Genomic DNA, 13719 nt, shown 5'->3' on the forward strand with positions numbered 1-13719 from the left:
AGATGGTTGATAAATATATAAAGATACTGTTGATTAATATTAAATGACATTTTTTCAAAATAATACATGAAAAATAAAATTATTTAAAAACAAAAATATTGTAAAATTTTCTATATGATGTTGTCAAAAAAAAAACAAATATTGTAAAATTTATATAAACTATAATATATAACTTACATATAATTCTTTAAATATATGTATATATATATATGCATATAACGGATCAAATTGGATATATGTTCCTATAAAATATTGATATTTGTGATTTGCTTTTTTTTTACAGATATTGAATTTAGTATTTGATTTGCTTCGTAGAGTAACGAAAATCCGGATTTTCGGTTCGAATCAAAACGGTTAACGAATCGAATCAAAATTTATGAATAATTTGTCCAGCTCTATTCGTAAACAGTAAAAATAACATAAAGAAGAACCATGCATGTGAGTTTTATATTAAAAAAAATAAAGTACATATTGTGAACATATTTATGTAGAGTTTGACTGAGAAACTCTATACATGTGACATGTGTCCATTTTAGTGTGAACACATTTATTACAATGCTTTTACACGTGACATGTGTCCAGTTTAGTGTGAACTTATTACAATGTTTTTTCTTTAATATATAATGGATTTGATTTGAGTTTAGTATTTACTAATTATTGTTTAGAGTTTACTATTTTAACGGTGGGTTGAGTTTATAAACATTTTATAAATATTTATGAATGACTTAGCAGAGTTAATTTATTTTCTCATCACAGAGGTAATTACAAAAAAAAATTATTATTGAAAAGTAAATTTAGAAAATAATGATAAAATTAGAATTCTCTCATTAATAATCTAAAAAATTCTTTACAAATAATAAATAATTTAAAACCATATTTGTATTTAAATAAAATTATGAAAATATTAATAATTTTAAAATAGAAATTAAATATATATATTTTTATTTTGAATAGGCCCCTAATTTTCCAGAACCGGCTCTGATGATGTGACATAAATGTCGAACTGCCTAGAAATCATATATGAACCAAAAGATGCTACCATAGTTTTGATTTATAGGTTCAGCGAGATATGGCCATTTTATATTGTTTTCACAAGATGAATGATGCAGATTATATTGCTAATTGTATTGACTTGCTTACAATCGTTTGAACTACGAAACATTCACATCTTGATGTAGTATTAGATGGTAAATCTTCTTAATTTTCCTTATTGATACATATAGTTCTGTAATATTATTGTGAGTTCTGACCAAAATATTAAGCTGTGGAGTGTGATAATTGATAAAGCTGCATTGGGATTGAAATTTATCTACGGAAGTTAAGAACCAAAGAGTCTGTCCCAAGGATCTGCATAAAATGTATCACAATTTAACCGAGTATTTTATAGTGTTTCCTAATACCATATTCAACAAGTAAAACTAATTATTGCCCAATACACCTGTAGTCAGTAAATTACTATCATAATTTCTTCTCAACACAAATAACTCAGCTAACCATTTATTAATTATCTTTTCTTATAAATGGAATAATGAATAATGGTAAGAGACCGTTACAAAAAAAAAAAAGAATAATGGTAAGAGACCCACTACTCAACCATAGTTTTTGTTAAATAACTCATCTAACATTCACATATTGATGTAGTGTTTGAATCTTCTTATTGACAAGTATATATATACTATAATTAAATCACTATCGAATTGCTTCTTGTCACACTAACTAATGTTAAATTTTTGTCCTATAATAATGACATGAGACCCTATAATTAATCATAGTTGAATTAAAAGTTCAATAATGCTAACCATAGTTGAGTTATATATTATCATCTTTTAGTTGAATCATTCGAAGCTAAAAGTTAAATATATCCATTACCAAACAGTAGAAACATTACAAGAGACAAGAGGACGCATTACCACCGTTGAAAACCAACCCAGATGGTCGAAATCAAACGGTCGCTAACAACAACAAACAAACAAATAAAAAAAAGGTTGCGTATACAGCCATAAACTGAAAATAAACACGTGGCTAATGGAAACATGATTTACTACATCACCGGCGTGTCACTCCTTCCTCTCGGTCTCGGCTCAACGGTGCTGGCTCCTAGTATCGTCGCTGTACAGCCTGAGAATCACAACGGTTAAGACATCTTAGATCTGATCTGAACTGTGCGGTCAACGACCACAAAACTCTAGATATTAATAACAAAGTTTGCGTACCAGTCGTAGACGGTCGGAGCGTTTGGGTGAGAGGGCTTGTCGAAGAGGTTAGTACCCATTCCTCTCGTGGCGATGTTACTTCCTGGATGAAACACACTCCTCCACACGTTCTCTTTACGTGCCGATCCTGGCGTCGTTGGAGTTCCCGGACTCCCGGCCACCGCCTTGCTGCTGCTCCCTTCTCCTACACCTTTTCAAGATCACATAAATTAAATTTTAGACATACATATGATGTCAATTGGTTTATTTTTCTGCTGGGTGAATTGCCAGAACTGCTTGGTTGCCAATAACATACATATGCATGCTTGAATTATATGCGTATACCTTTGATGTCAATGGGTTGGGCGTTGATCTTGTTGCGGAGGCGGCCAAGGCCATGCTCCGGCTTAGGTCCAGCTACAGTTTCATCCCACATCTTGTTTTTCTTTTCCTTTTCTTTTGTTGATTAGTAGTGAAGGATGTCAAGTGTGATGTGCATAGTGAGCCTTCATCTCATTTATAGAGAAATATATTATTTTTCACCCATAAAATATCTACAGAAATAAAAAAGAAATAATTGGCAATTCACTGGAAAAATATCAAAGGATTTTTTGTATTTGCATAACGTAGATTTTATTTATCTAGACCATATGTCCAACAAAATAACGTTAACGTTAACCTAAATACTAATAGCATATTATTTTTATATATATACTAATAAGGCAATGGATTGCAATTTCTCAAACCTTATTTTCCCTTTCCTATTTTTTGCATAAGTTCTTTCAGATGTTTTGTTTTGTCAACTAATTCTCATTCATTTCCTTATCTAATTAAATAACCTAGATAATATTTTTCTTACTACTTCAGGACTTTTGTAGTAGTAGTATATACTTCTCTGGAGATTTGTTTTTTTGCAAATTGCAACTTTCCAGTGCATCAAATCTAAAATTAAACACACACTATCTTTGGAAATTAGGGACTCGGGCTCTATTAAAAATTGTTTAGTCCATAAAACTCATACAACCTTAACTTAAAACACTAATTTGGAAATAACCGAAGTGAGCAGTGAGGGAAGAGCGTGGAAATTTATAAAAATGTGACATTTGGATAGAGATGGAGATATGGATAAGGATGAATGAGTCATGAAGTAGGACCCTGGAATCAAAGTATCCCAAAGCTTCCGTGGAAAAGTATTATACTTACAATGGTTAGTGTATTCAAGACCCTCCTTTTTTATTTTTCTACGTTACACATGACTCTCTTTACACATGACTCTCTCTTTCACATTATTAATTCAACATCTATTTTCTTTTAATAGCATACAATGAATTTTTTTAAAAGAAAATTCAACACCTTACAATTTTAATCTCAATTTTTTTTATGTTATTATTTACTAAATATATCAGCAACAAATTAATCTGAATAATACAATTATCTTCGCCGACAAAAAAATATTTCTAATTTTCAGTTTTATTTATAATTTTAATGTATTTTGTTTTATTTATATAAATAAGAGTATTAGGAAATAATATTAATATTATATTGAAATTATTTATGTAACTAAATTAAATAAACCAAATCTCTATTTGTACAACATAAAAAACTATGAATTTTGACATAAATTGTTTTTATAAAACATATAATTTACTATAAAATAATTCAATTGAAGCAATGAAGATGAAAAAAAAATCTCAAAAGTTCCAACAACCAATTAGATATTACCAGTCATATTTATTTTTTAAAAGAGAAATAAATTCTCAGATCTTTACTTGCTTTTAAGAGCGTACAATACAAATACTTCATCTGATTGGTTCATGTTTTAAATGTATGTTCCATTTTTTGGTTTTCAACTACAGTTGATTTAATCCACATAGTTTTTTTTCTTGTTTGAACATCTCCATTGCTTGTGTTCAACCGTTGAAAAAATCATTCAACTACCCCAATGTACATGGTCTAAGAACAGCAAATGAAAGGTACTATATAAACGATAGTGGATGAGAGAAGAATAGATGTGTAACGACCCGGTTTTAAAAAATCATAATTAAAATTTGGTTTGATTATTTATTTAGACTAAACCAATCTGAAAAATAATTTCTCCTTAATGGTTTAGTAAACCAGACATGCTTATATATTAATTATAAGTATTTCTTTATTCTTAAAACCTAAAACGTGAACTGCAGCGCAGCCATCTTTCATCACCATCATCTTCTTCGTTAGCCACCTCAAGTCATCTTCACGTTTCTCCCTCCATTAGTTGGTCCAACGACCATCATTGACCGTCATCTTCTGGGAGTAAGTAGCCAACTCTTTTCTCTGTGTTATAAAAGCGGATCTCCAATCAGATTTGTATTCTAAAAGTTATGTGTGTTTTACCAAGTGATATTTCTGCATAACACATCTGAGACCAGTATTGGGGAAAGTCAGGAACGGATTATCAAAGCATAGAATTTTGACGTCAAATTTTCATGGTAAATTCTAAACTCACAGATCTACCTATAGCAGAAAGCGGATCATCATTTGAAATTTCGGTTTAAATGTTATGATTGTTTATTTGAAACTGATCTCTGCAGAGGGAATCCACGAACAGTCAACTTCATAAGCGTTTTCCTGTTTATCCCGACTCACTTAGAAAACGAGCGAGATACCTTTGGAAAGGTCTCGTTGTCAGCCTTCCAGATCATTCTTTAGATCGACAAACTGAGGTACAGTTAGGAAGTTATGGCCATTTTAATTTCGGGTATCAACTCTGGTCAAATCCGAAAATCATAAACCTAGTCTTCTAATTTGGAAACCCTAAATCTATTGTTTTAGGAAAGTTTCTTATGGACCTAAGCCATTAATTCTCGTGTCGTAGTTGACCGTATCCTCCGTTGTCCATTTCATCCAGTGGCTAAGGTGAGGGTTATTCCGTTTAATCCAGTGCTAGTTTAGTACTACCATTATGGAAAGTTTAGTTTCGAAACATGTTCCGTCTCTATGAATCGAGTATAACTGGAGTCTTGTTTGTTTTTATTTTATTCTTTGTCTAAACCGGAGATAGGAAATTAGATGATTCAACTGTTGATTGATTTGATTGATGTTAAAAGACGGTTATATATAAGTATACATATAGTATGGATTGGTTAGCCGGATAAAGGGAAGTACTTCTGTATCGGCCTATTTGTGTGGAGATTACGGGGTGTATAGGGAAGCACTTTTGTACCACGTATGAGCTGCGGGAGTACAAGGAAGCACTTCTGTACTACGTGGCAATTGTTTTTGTTGAGATTGCGGGGCGTATAGGGAAGCACTTCTGTACACGCATGAGCTGCGGGAGTATGGGGAAGCACTTCTATACTACGTAGCATTGTGTATGAGGAGAATGTGGGAGTATATGGAAGCACTTCTGTACTACACATACTTTTGGTATACATAAAAATTTATATATCTATATCCGTAAGAGGAGAATGTAGGGTGCAACGAAGAGCTATGTACTATAAGTGCATTGGTTGTTCTGTGTGGTGCATTAGGTGTCGTGTTTGTTTTATGCTAGAGCTAGGCCTACATAGTCGTAGTGCTATGTACTGAGTCAGTGGTTTGCGGTTTAGCATCCCATACCTCACTGATTGACTCCCCTGTTGCTCACCCCTCTTTTCTCCTCCTTCCAGGTGAGACTGTCGAGCATGAGTGATTGCTATCGGATTGGTGCTTTTGGGTGTTTACTTCTTTCCATTTCAGACTTGCGGGTTTTATGGTTTTATCGTATTTTCTGGATTTATTTCATTATTTGGATTTTTGACTATTTGTCAGATTTACGATATGTGCAGACGATTTATGAGGACTACTAAATAGAGATTTCACGATTATTATTTATTATTTTATTTTGGAGAGTACGGGTATTACAAGATGATGGAATGATCATGCTATAGAAGCCCACAAAGATAATCACAAACGTAGAAACAGAGTCCGGATGATCAGAGACGTACAAAAACGTGAGTCGCTTGGCGAATCAAATCCCTGACACATGAAATATTTATAACAAAACAATAAAAAATAAAAATAATTGAAATTTTCTTTGCATCTCTTATTTTTCAGCCGTCTAAATATTAAATACTCATTTTCTAATTTTTCTCATAAAATTTTAAGCTACGGTGATTTATATATTTTATCCAATTTTTTTTTCATTTCCTATATAAATTAATCTACTATTTTCTCAATTATTTTAAAACCAGATAATACTTTAACATTTTAAATCTTATACTAGGTGATAACCCGCACCCTGCGCGGAGCGAGTAGATTTAAAAATATTATAACTTATAATTTGTAGACATAATAAAGGTTAAAGTCATAGTAAGAAAAATATATGTAAGAAAGCACGGGTTATAACTAAGAATTTTAGTATGTCAATATAAATTTATATGCGATTGAATTTAAAATTAAATTGTATATTTGTTTGCATAAAGATAAATTATAAATATAAGATTAAATGAAACATAAACAATAGTTTAATAAAATATAAAAGGAAGAATGTATTAGAAAACAAAAGAAAATGAAAAATAAAGACAAAATAACTGCTGTCAATAATGTCTTCAGAAGTCTTCGTTTGCAATCTTATTATGAGCGATAAAAAAGGAATCATCTTGCGAAATTAAACATATTATTTAAAAAAAATCTGTGAATGCATGTATTACCTCAATCGTAAAGCATCGATTTCTGGAACACCAGTGGGGTCAAAGATAATTTTGGAAAACCCATCAATGTAGTAACCTTCTTAAGTCGGCCTTATTATGAAAGATGAAACAATATTAATACATGCATTCACAGATTAATACTGGATGAAATTAATACTGTATATACTACTTACCTTGTTGTACAAAATTGCGAAATGTTTGGACGTCAAATAGGTAACAAAATGAAGTTTTGGTCACACAAATTTAATTTCACAAATATTTTCCTGTCGATTAAGGTAAGTGTAAATCAAAGATGGAAAATAATGTATTCGTAATAACTTTGAAATAGTATAATTTGATTCAAATAACAACTATGCAATATCCGTTAAATCTGTGATATAGAAATTATTTCTTTTCAAGTTAATTGTGTTTTCTTTAATACCCTAACATGATCGAACTTTTTTTTGTATAATATATTCGATCCAGTGATCAAGTCAATTGTGTTTCCTTTAAAATTGGAAGCATTAATTTTGGGAATAATCGAATTGGTAATTATCATAATTATGTTGCCTTGAATCTAAAAGATCATAAAACGATTTGGCATATTATATACTGACAAAATCAAATCTAAGAAATGGTCATGGTACTTTCATATGGTCATGGCATATTACCTCTTCGTACCACAATTAGTTTTTCAAAACATTATGATAAACATGGTTAACTAGTTGCTATTATTAGCTTTTCAAAATATTATGATAAACATGGTTAACTTGATGCAGGATGAGATATGAAATGCAATCCTGGTCATGTTAATTTCTTACAATCGGCGTATCAAGCTTAAAGAACCAATTCAAAATGCAAAGAACATAATATAAAGAAGTTTAATAGATTAAAGAACCAATCGTTTACTCAAACTTAAAGAATTATCACCACACGTATTCTTGGATATATTCTCAAGGTTCTTCACCGAGGAACATAATTATAACAATAAAGACTCTCTTTGAATGGTAATAAAATGTTTCCTTATTTAAAGATCCGATTTTTTTAAAGATCCGAAAGTAACGTTGTGAAGATAATTATGCTTGAGAATCTTATACTATAATGTAATGACCAGTGGTATTTTTTTGTAATTAGTCTAGTTGAGTAAAGACTTTTAAAATAATGAGGTGATAGAGTTTGTGGTGATGACACCTAGAAAATGGTACACATGTAATAAACACATGAAGCCAAAATTATTTTTTACTAATGCTCCTCGAATAATAAAAAAAGATACTCATTTGTCTTCATCAACAACTACTTATATTTAAAGATGAGATTTCTCAAATTGTTATCGAAAAAGTGATTTTTCTTAAATTGTAGTCAGAGGTGAGTTTTTGTCTCTAAACTGATCTTACATATAAACTGTTATCTTTAATACTATAAAAAATAATTGGATTGGCAATTATGTAAATGATACTCCCTCCGTTTCTTATTGTAAGTAGTTTAAAGAAAATTCTTTTGTTTCAAAATGTAAATAGTTTCCAAATATCTAGATAACTTTTACATTTATTGGATATAGTGTAACCAATCAAATGATATTAATCTTTTTATAATTGGTTAAACTAATTAATTAAATATTATTTTTTAAAGTACCAAGTTTCTTATTATTAGTGTTTTTAGTCTAAACTACTTACATTTAATATTAGTGTTTTTATTCTAAACTACTTACATTGTGAAACGGAGGGAGTATGTGTCATTCACTATTTTAAAATAAAATTAATTATTTTTTGTTAAAATCTAATAAAAAACTATTTTCTTTAGATTTTTGAGGAGAATCATTTCCACTACGTCTATATAACCTCTCGCTAACTCCGACTTCTTTTGCTTCTATAATGGTAAGAAATCATTTAGGGAAAAAAGCTCTGGATAAAAATGCCAACAAAGAGGTGCAGACTTCTCAAGGTTTAATGACAATCAAATGTCTAACATTCCTTTCATGTAATAATTTTCTGCCAGTGGTTCTCAATCATCCTTCGAATGTGTTATTTGGTCAACGTTTAAGATTTTTATCGTGTAAGAATCATCCTACAACCGGAAGGTAAACTTCTTATCTTATCTTCTTTCTTTTTTTTACTTCTTATCTATTTTTCTTTGCTAAATTTTTAAAAGATTTGGCATTTTAAGATTCATGATTGTTTAACCAGTCTTTGTTAAACATGGATATTATTGTTATTGTCATGAGTGCAAAAATACTAAATATGTTTCATTGAATAATATTATTTTTACATGATTTTGATGTAAATGGCGTTCTTATATTCATGTTGTACATTTTATGTAAGCATTTGAGTATATTATAATATTATCTTTTGTTTCAGGTCTGAATTTTTTTGTTCTAGGTCTGAAAGATTTTTTTTTTTTTTTTGAACAAACTACAGGTCTGAAAGATTTTAGGTTGCAAATTTTAAGTAGGATTCACTCCAGATCCCTATCAAATATGGAACGAACCTATCAGCCTATAAAGCACATGTTTCGTCTGGTATTTTTACATATTTCCAACCATAATAAAATCAGTAAATTTTTATTATATTTAGTTTTCTACATAAATTTACAGTTAGAAGTTGACTGAGACGAAAACGAACAATAGTAAAATGAAGAAATGAGCTGTTTTTTTTTTTTTTTTTGTGTGTAAGAAACGAACTGTTTTTCTCAAGGCGCTTGAATCTTTTACATGTTAGAAGTGAAAAACCACTTAACAAAAAAGCTAGCTCCACTTATAAGGTTTTGGGGTACATCTAAACCTACCCCTAAACCGGCAGAGGATATCAAAACTACATTGAAAAAAATTATCGTTATGTGGATTGAGACAGTCTGAAGCTCTCAGCACTTGGGAAATCAAGATTTCTGTTTTTGTTCTCTTACAATAAATTATAACGATACACTTTGATCAATTATTTTTTGGTAGGAATTATTTTAACAAGTACTTGGCATAGCATGGGCCATAATACTAGTAACTATATAATATATAAGCGCATCTCTACAAGGTTACAACCAATGAAAATAACCCATTATCTTTCCAAGGCAATACGCTGTTTCTAAGCATTAACCAAGCTTTGATGAGTTGTACAATGTATACACATCTCCAGTTCCAACCTTCTTCCATCATTTGTAAAGGATAAGAAAAGAGATCCAAGAAAATAGCTGCCAAAGTCCTAACTTAGGAAAAGAAGGACGACATAATTTACAAGAATATCATTTTAGCTTGCCCTCATGCCACCATGTAAGGTGGCGTTTGATTTGATGATACCTTAGGGCTTAGGTTTACCATACTTTTCAACATATCCCTGCAAATGAACAGAGGTGCTGTCAGACTAATGCAAGACTCTACTACTTTAAGTTTTTTACCTGCTGAAGTGTATAAGAAGAGATTCACCTCCACAAGCTTCACAATCTTGGTTGCAGACATACTAAGATACTGATCAGCGGATGCTGAGTCAGTCGGCACCTGATGGGACTGGACAGCAGCGCTGACTATCTTTTCAGAAGCTCTTTTAACTACCATGTTATGCACTTCTTTGGTAAGACGTCCTTCACGCCACAACGGTTTCACCATTTCTTTGATGGTTTCCACAACTGCAGTCCGGAACTGTCTCATTGCTTTGGTCCCTGCGTCTGACCTCACTTCACCATCTCTCTCATCTGATTTCAACAACTTTTGATGTGAAGAGCCGTCACTTCTACGCCAAGATCCGTGCCCTGCAGGTTTGCTTCTTTTTAAAACAGATCTATTCTCTGTAGCCACCGAAGAAGAAACTTCTTTGCTTGGTGTTGTTGCATCATTTTGATCAACAACCGAAATAGCCACCCCCTCCACCACTCCATGTGCTTCCAAATTCTTCGTCGCCACAGATTCTTGATACTGATTATTGATACATGAACTGGTTTTATTATCACTAGCAGAATCACCATCTTTCTCCTGGCCAGACTTTTTCTGTGCATCTCTCCCTTTACTTGACGATGGAGCAGTAAGAGATATGTCTTGTGGAGTCTCTATATCCGTGAAAGGATCGTAGAGGGCATCAGACGAGGGAAGTATATAAGGTGGAATTGTGAAAGATGCTCGAAAAGGTTCAGAAGGTTCCCAATCATGTGAAGAAACTTTCTTCTTGTTGCTAGTCCTGTCGACTTCTGCATCTTGAACGGATGAAACAGAAATAGCTTCCACCATCGGTGGTGATCTAGATCCGTTTGTATCACTCCTGTTTTCAAAATTCCCCAAGTTAGAAGCATACTGATTCATAGGAGCAGAACTGAACAATGATCCTGTCAAGGCTGGTCCGGAAGATCCCATGTCTGTTTTTCCATAGGAAGTGATAGAAGCTCCATGTTCTTGAACAAAGCTCCTTTTCAATGGGAAGGAACTAGTGCTATTAACAAACACAGGCTTGTCCTCAGTGAAAACAGCACCACCCTTTTGTAGACTTCCTCCTCCCATGTTTCCCAATGAAGGCATAAAGTGATTCTCGTTGGTGAAAGGGAAAGCTCTCTGACCACCTGGTGGATTCACGGAAGGCATCACGCCATTTTCTCCTAACGAGGAAAATCTTCCACCTTCTTTGCTCCCCGATGGTCTTCTTCCTAAATGAACGCAAGTGAAATAAATCACTGGTTGATTCATGAAGAGGAGCTACCTATAATACCACAATCTCTAAAGAAGAAACAACTACATACCTTCAACAGACTGGATACCACTGGTTGCAGCCATATGTTGCTGCCTAGTGTGATTCGTGTTCTCCTTCACATGAAGAAACCTGCAGGAGTTCCCTTGAAGGAAAAAGTTGCAGGGAAGTGGTGGACGTTTATGCTCTGGTCCATTCCAAGGAAACCTGAGAAAAGAATCTGTCAGTATACAAAGCCAAGTCCATCTCTGTACACTAAACCTCTTACTTAGCTTCAGTATAAGCTTAAAGAACGAAACTTTTTTTGCTATATACCTTGACAAAACAGTGCCTTTTTCATCTCCCAACATAATATTTTCCCCTGTGTTTCCAGTAACATCAGGTTGCAAGTTCCTGTAGCTGCCGCATGGTTCCTTTCTCATCTCATCTAAATGTGACAAGTCAAATCATGAGATAGTGAAAAACAAACATACAAGTTTAAACTCAAAAATCTATAATTAAGTTGGCCATCAGAACAGAGTCACCTCAATTTTCGATTCACGAACTTGAACAATACGAATAAACAAACAAAAGTGTGTAAACAATCAGGAAAGGAAAAATTCACAAACAGTTATGGGAATCGGGAGCTTCTATTGGTCTAGCGAGTAATCCAGGCATTGTATGTTGTACTTGTACTTGGACGACGTCGTCGTCGTCAATGTCCATATCAGAATCAGACATCTCGAAGGTTTTGAGTAGCACGTTTACCGGCGGCGTGATCGGGTGGGGAAACCAAGCTCAGGCGAGTCGAGGATACGTTTGATATATCAAACGGGAGACAAATGTCACAAATCATTGATACAAATACCTTACTGTTTTATTAAATGGGCCTTCCTCAACTCTAAGGCCCCCATACGAGCTTCTCTAATCTTACCTTTTTAATTACTATTGATTCTCGAATATATTATAATCATTAATTAATATTTTATTTTAAAATTTATGTGTATGAATTATTATAAATAGTATTATGTTATTTTATTTACAGATTTTGGATATATAATATCTAATAGATTTTATTTGAACTAGGTAAAGAACCCCGTGCAATATCGCACGAAAACTCATTTTATGAAAATAAATATGCTATATTTTATAATGTAATTTTTTAATTAAAAAAATTGGTTACAATTTATTTTGAAGAAATACATGTCTTAGCTTGAAGCTATATTCTTTTTATTAATAATACTAAAAATCTACATTTTGTTTATAGGTTTGGTTGTAATAAAATTATAAAAAATTTGAATAAATTTTATTTTGAACGAAAAGACACATTTTGAATTCTTTAAAATATAATAAAAATAATTTGTCACATGATAAAACTAACATCACAAAAAATTATGCAGTTTATAAGAATAAAAGACACACCCTTGGACATTTTTAGTAAATGTATCATTATTGCATATTATTATGCACTTTTGTTTTTAGAATATGTTAATATAATAAAATTTATTTGATAAAATATTACTTTATCAATGAGTCTAAAACATATTCAGTTTAGTTAAGAAAAAATAAAGCTACACTCATATAAACAGATTAATTTTCTCTAAAATATAATTTAAACTGAAAAGATATTAAATTTTTAAAAAGGATACACTTTTAAAACATTTTAGTATTATTAAAGAATGCATCTACTCAACAGAAAAATAATACTAAACAAATGAATAATTTCATGAAAAATAAAATAAAAATTCATTAAACTGAGAAAACTAAGAATTATATAAATAAATACTCTTACATTATTTAGTTGTACGTAAAAAATACAACAACTTAAAAATACAACCTATTGGTAAAGGCGCACACACTGAAGTTTCCATGCATGTTTAAAGTTATTATAATGAACTCATTTTATTAAAAACTAGAAATTTTTTCCGCGCTTCGCGCGGATTGTATCTTATAAATTTATTTTATTTGTAATATTATTTGTCGGTTTTTTCTTTTACATTAACTTCTTATTTTTTCAATGTTATTTTTTCTTAATTTAAATTTATATGTTTATAATTTTTCATTTTTCTTGTTAAAAATAGAGAACTATATTTTTTATAGATGGTTTTTTGTATGTGACATAAACTTTTTGAAATTTTAAAATAATGTTATATATAGTACGATTAACACATTAAAGAAGAGAAACATATTCAGGCACATTTTACGCATGTTTTATATGCATAATTTTAAACATTATATATGTAT

The 13719-nt window shown here is 31.4% G+C and overlaps 2 protein-coding genes and 1 long non-coding RNA gene across 3 annotated transcripts; 1 reads left to right on the forward strand and 2 right to left on the reverse strand.

The window, feature by feature from the left end:
• Positions 1–1846: 1846 nt before the first annotated feature.
• Positions 1847–2868, reverse strand: LOC106388044 (dormancy-associated protein homolog 1-like). The gene is made up of 3 exons (XM_013828021.3): positions 2538–2868; positions 2214–2403; positions 1847–2118 (listed from the first exon to the last, which is right to left on the reverse strand). Exons 1-3 carry the CDS (start codon positions 2626–2628, stop codon positions 2082–2084), a joined length of 318 nt encoding a protein of 105 aa, XP_013683475.2. The 5' UTR covers positions 2629–2868; the 3' UTR covers positions 1847–2081.
• Positions 2869–3200: 332 nt separating this feature from the next.
• On the forward strand, positions 3201–9707 carry LOC125584258. Its single transcript, XR_007321228.1, has 3 exons — positions 3201–4660; positions 4763–8918; positions 9256–9707. It is a non-coding gene; the product is annotated as an uncharacterized LOC125584258 (long non-coding RNA).
• A 107-nt stretch (positions 9708–9814) lies between these two features.
• Positions 9815–12699, reverse strand: LOC106447162 (protein FRIGIDA-ESSENTIAL 1-like). The gene is made up of 5 exons (XM_013889033.3): positions 12105–12699; positions 11812–11923; positions 11549–11703; positions 10251–11455; positions 9815–10161 (listed from the first exon to the last, which is right to left on the reverse strand). Exons 1-5 carry the CDS (start codon positions 12214–12216, stop codon positions 10126–10128), a joined length of 1620 nt encoding a protein of 539 aa, XP_013744487.2. The 5' UTR covers positions 12217–12699; the 3' UTR covers positions 9815–10125.
• Positions 12700–13719: the final 1020 nt, after the last annotated feature.

This window comes from Brassica napus, chromosome C3, assembly GCF_020379485.1.
Source record: "Brassica napus cultivar Da-Ae chromosome C3, Da-Ae, whole genome shotgun sequence".
Taxonomy (NCBI): Eukaryota; Viridiplantae; Streptophyta; class Magnoliopsida; order Brassicales; family Brassicaceae; genus Brassica; species Brassica napus.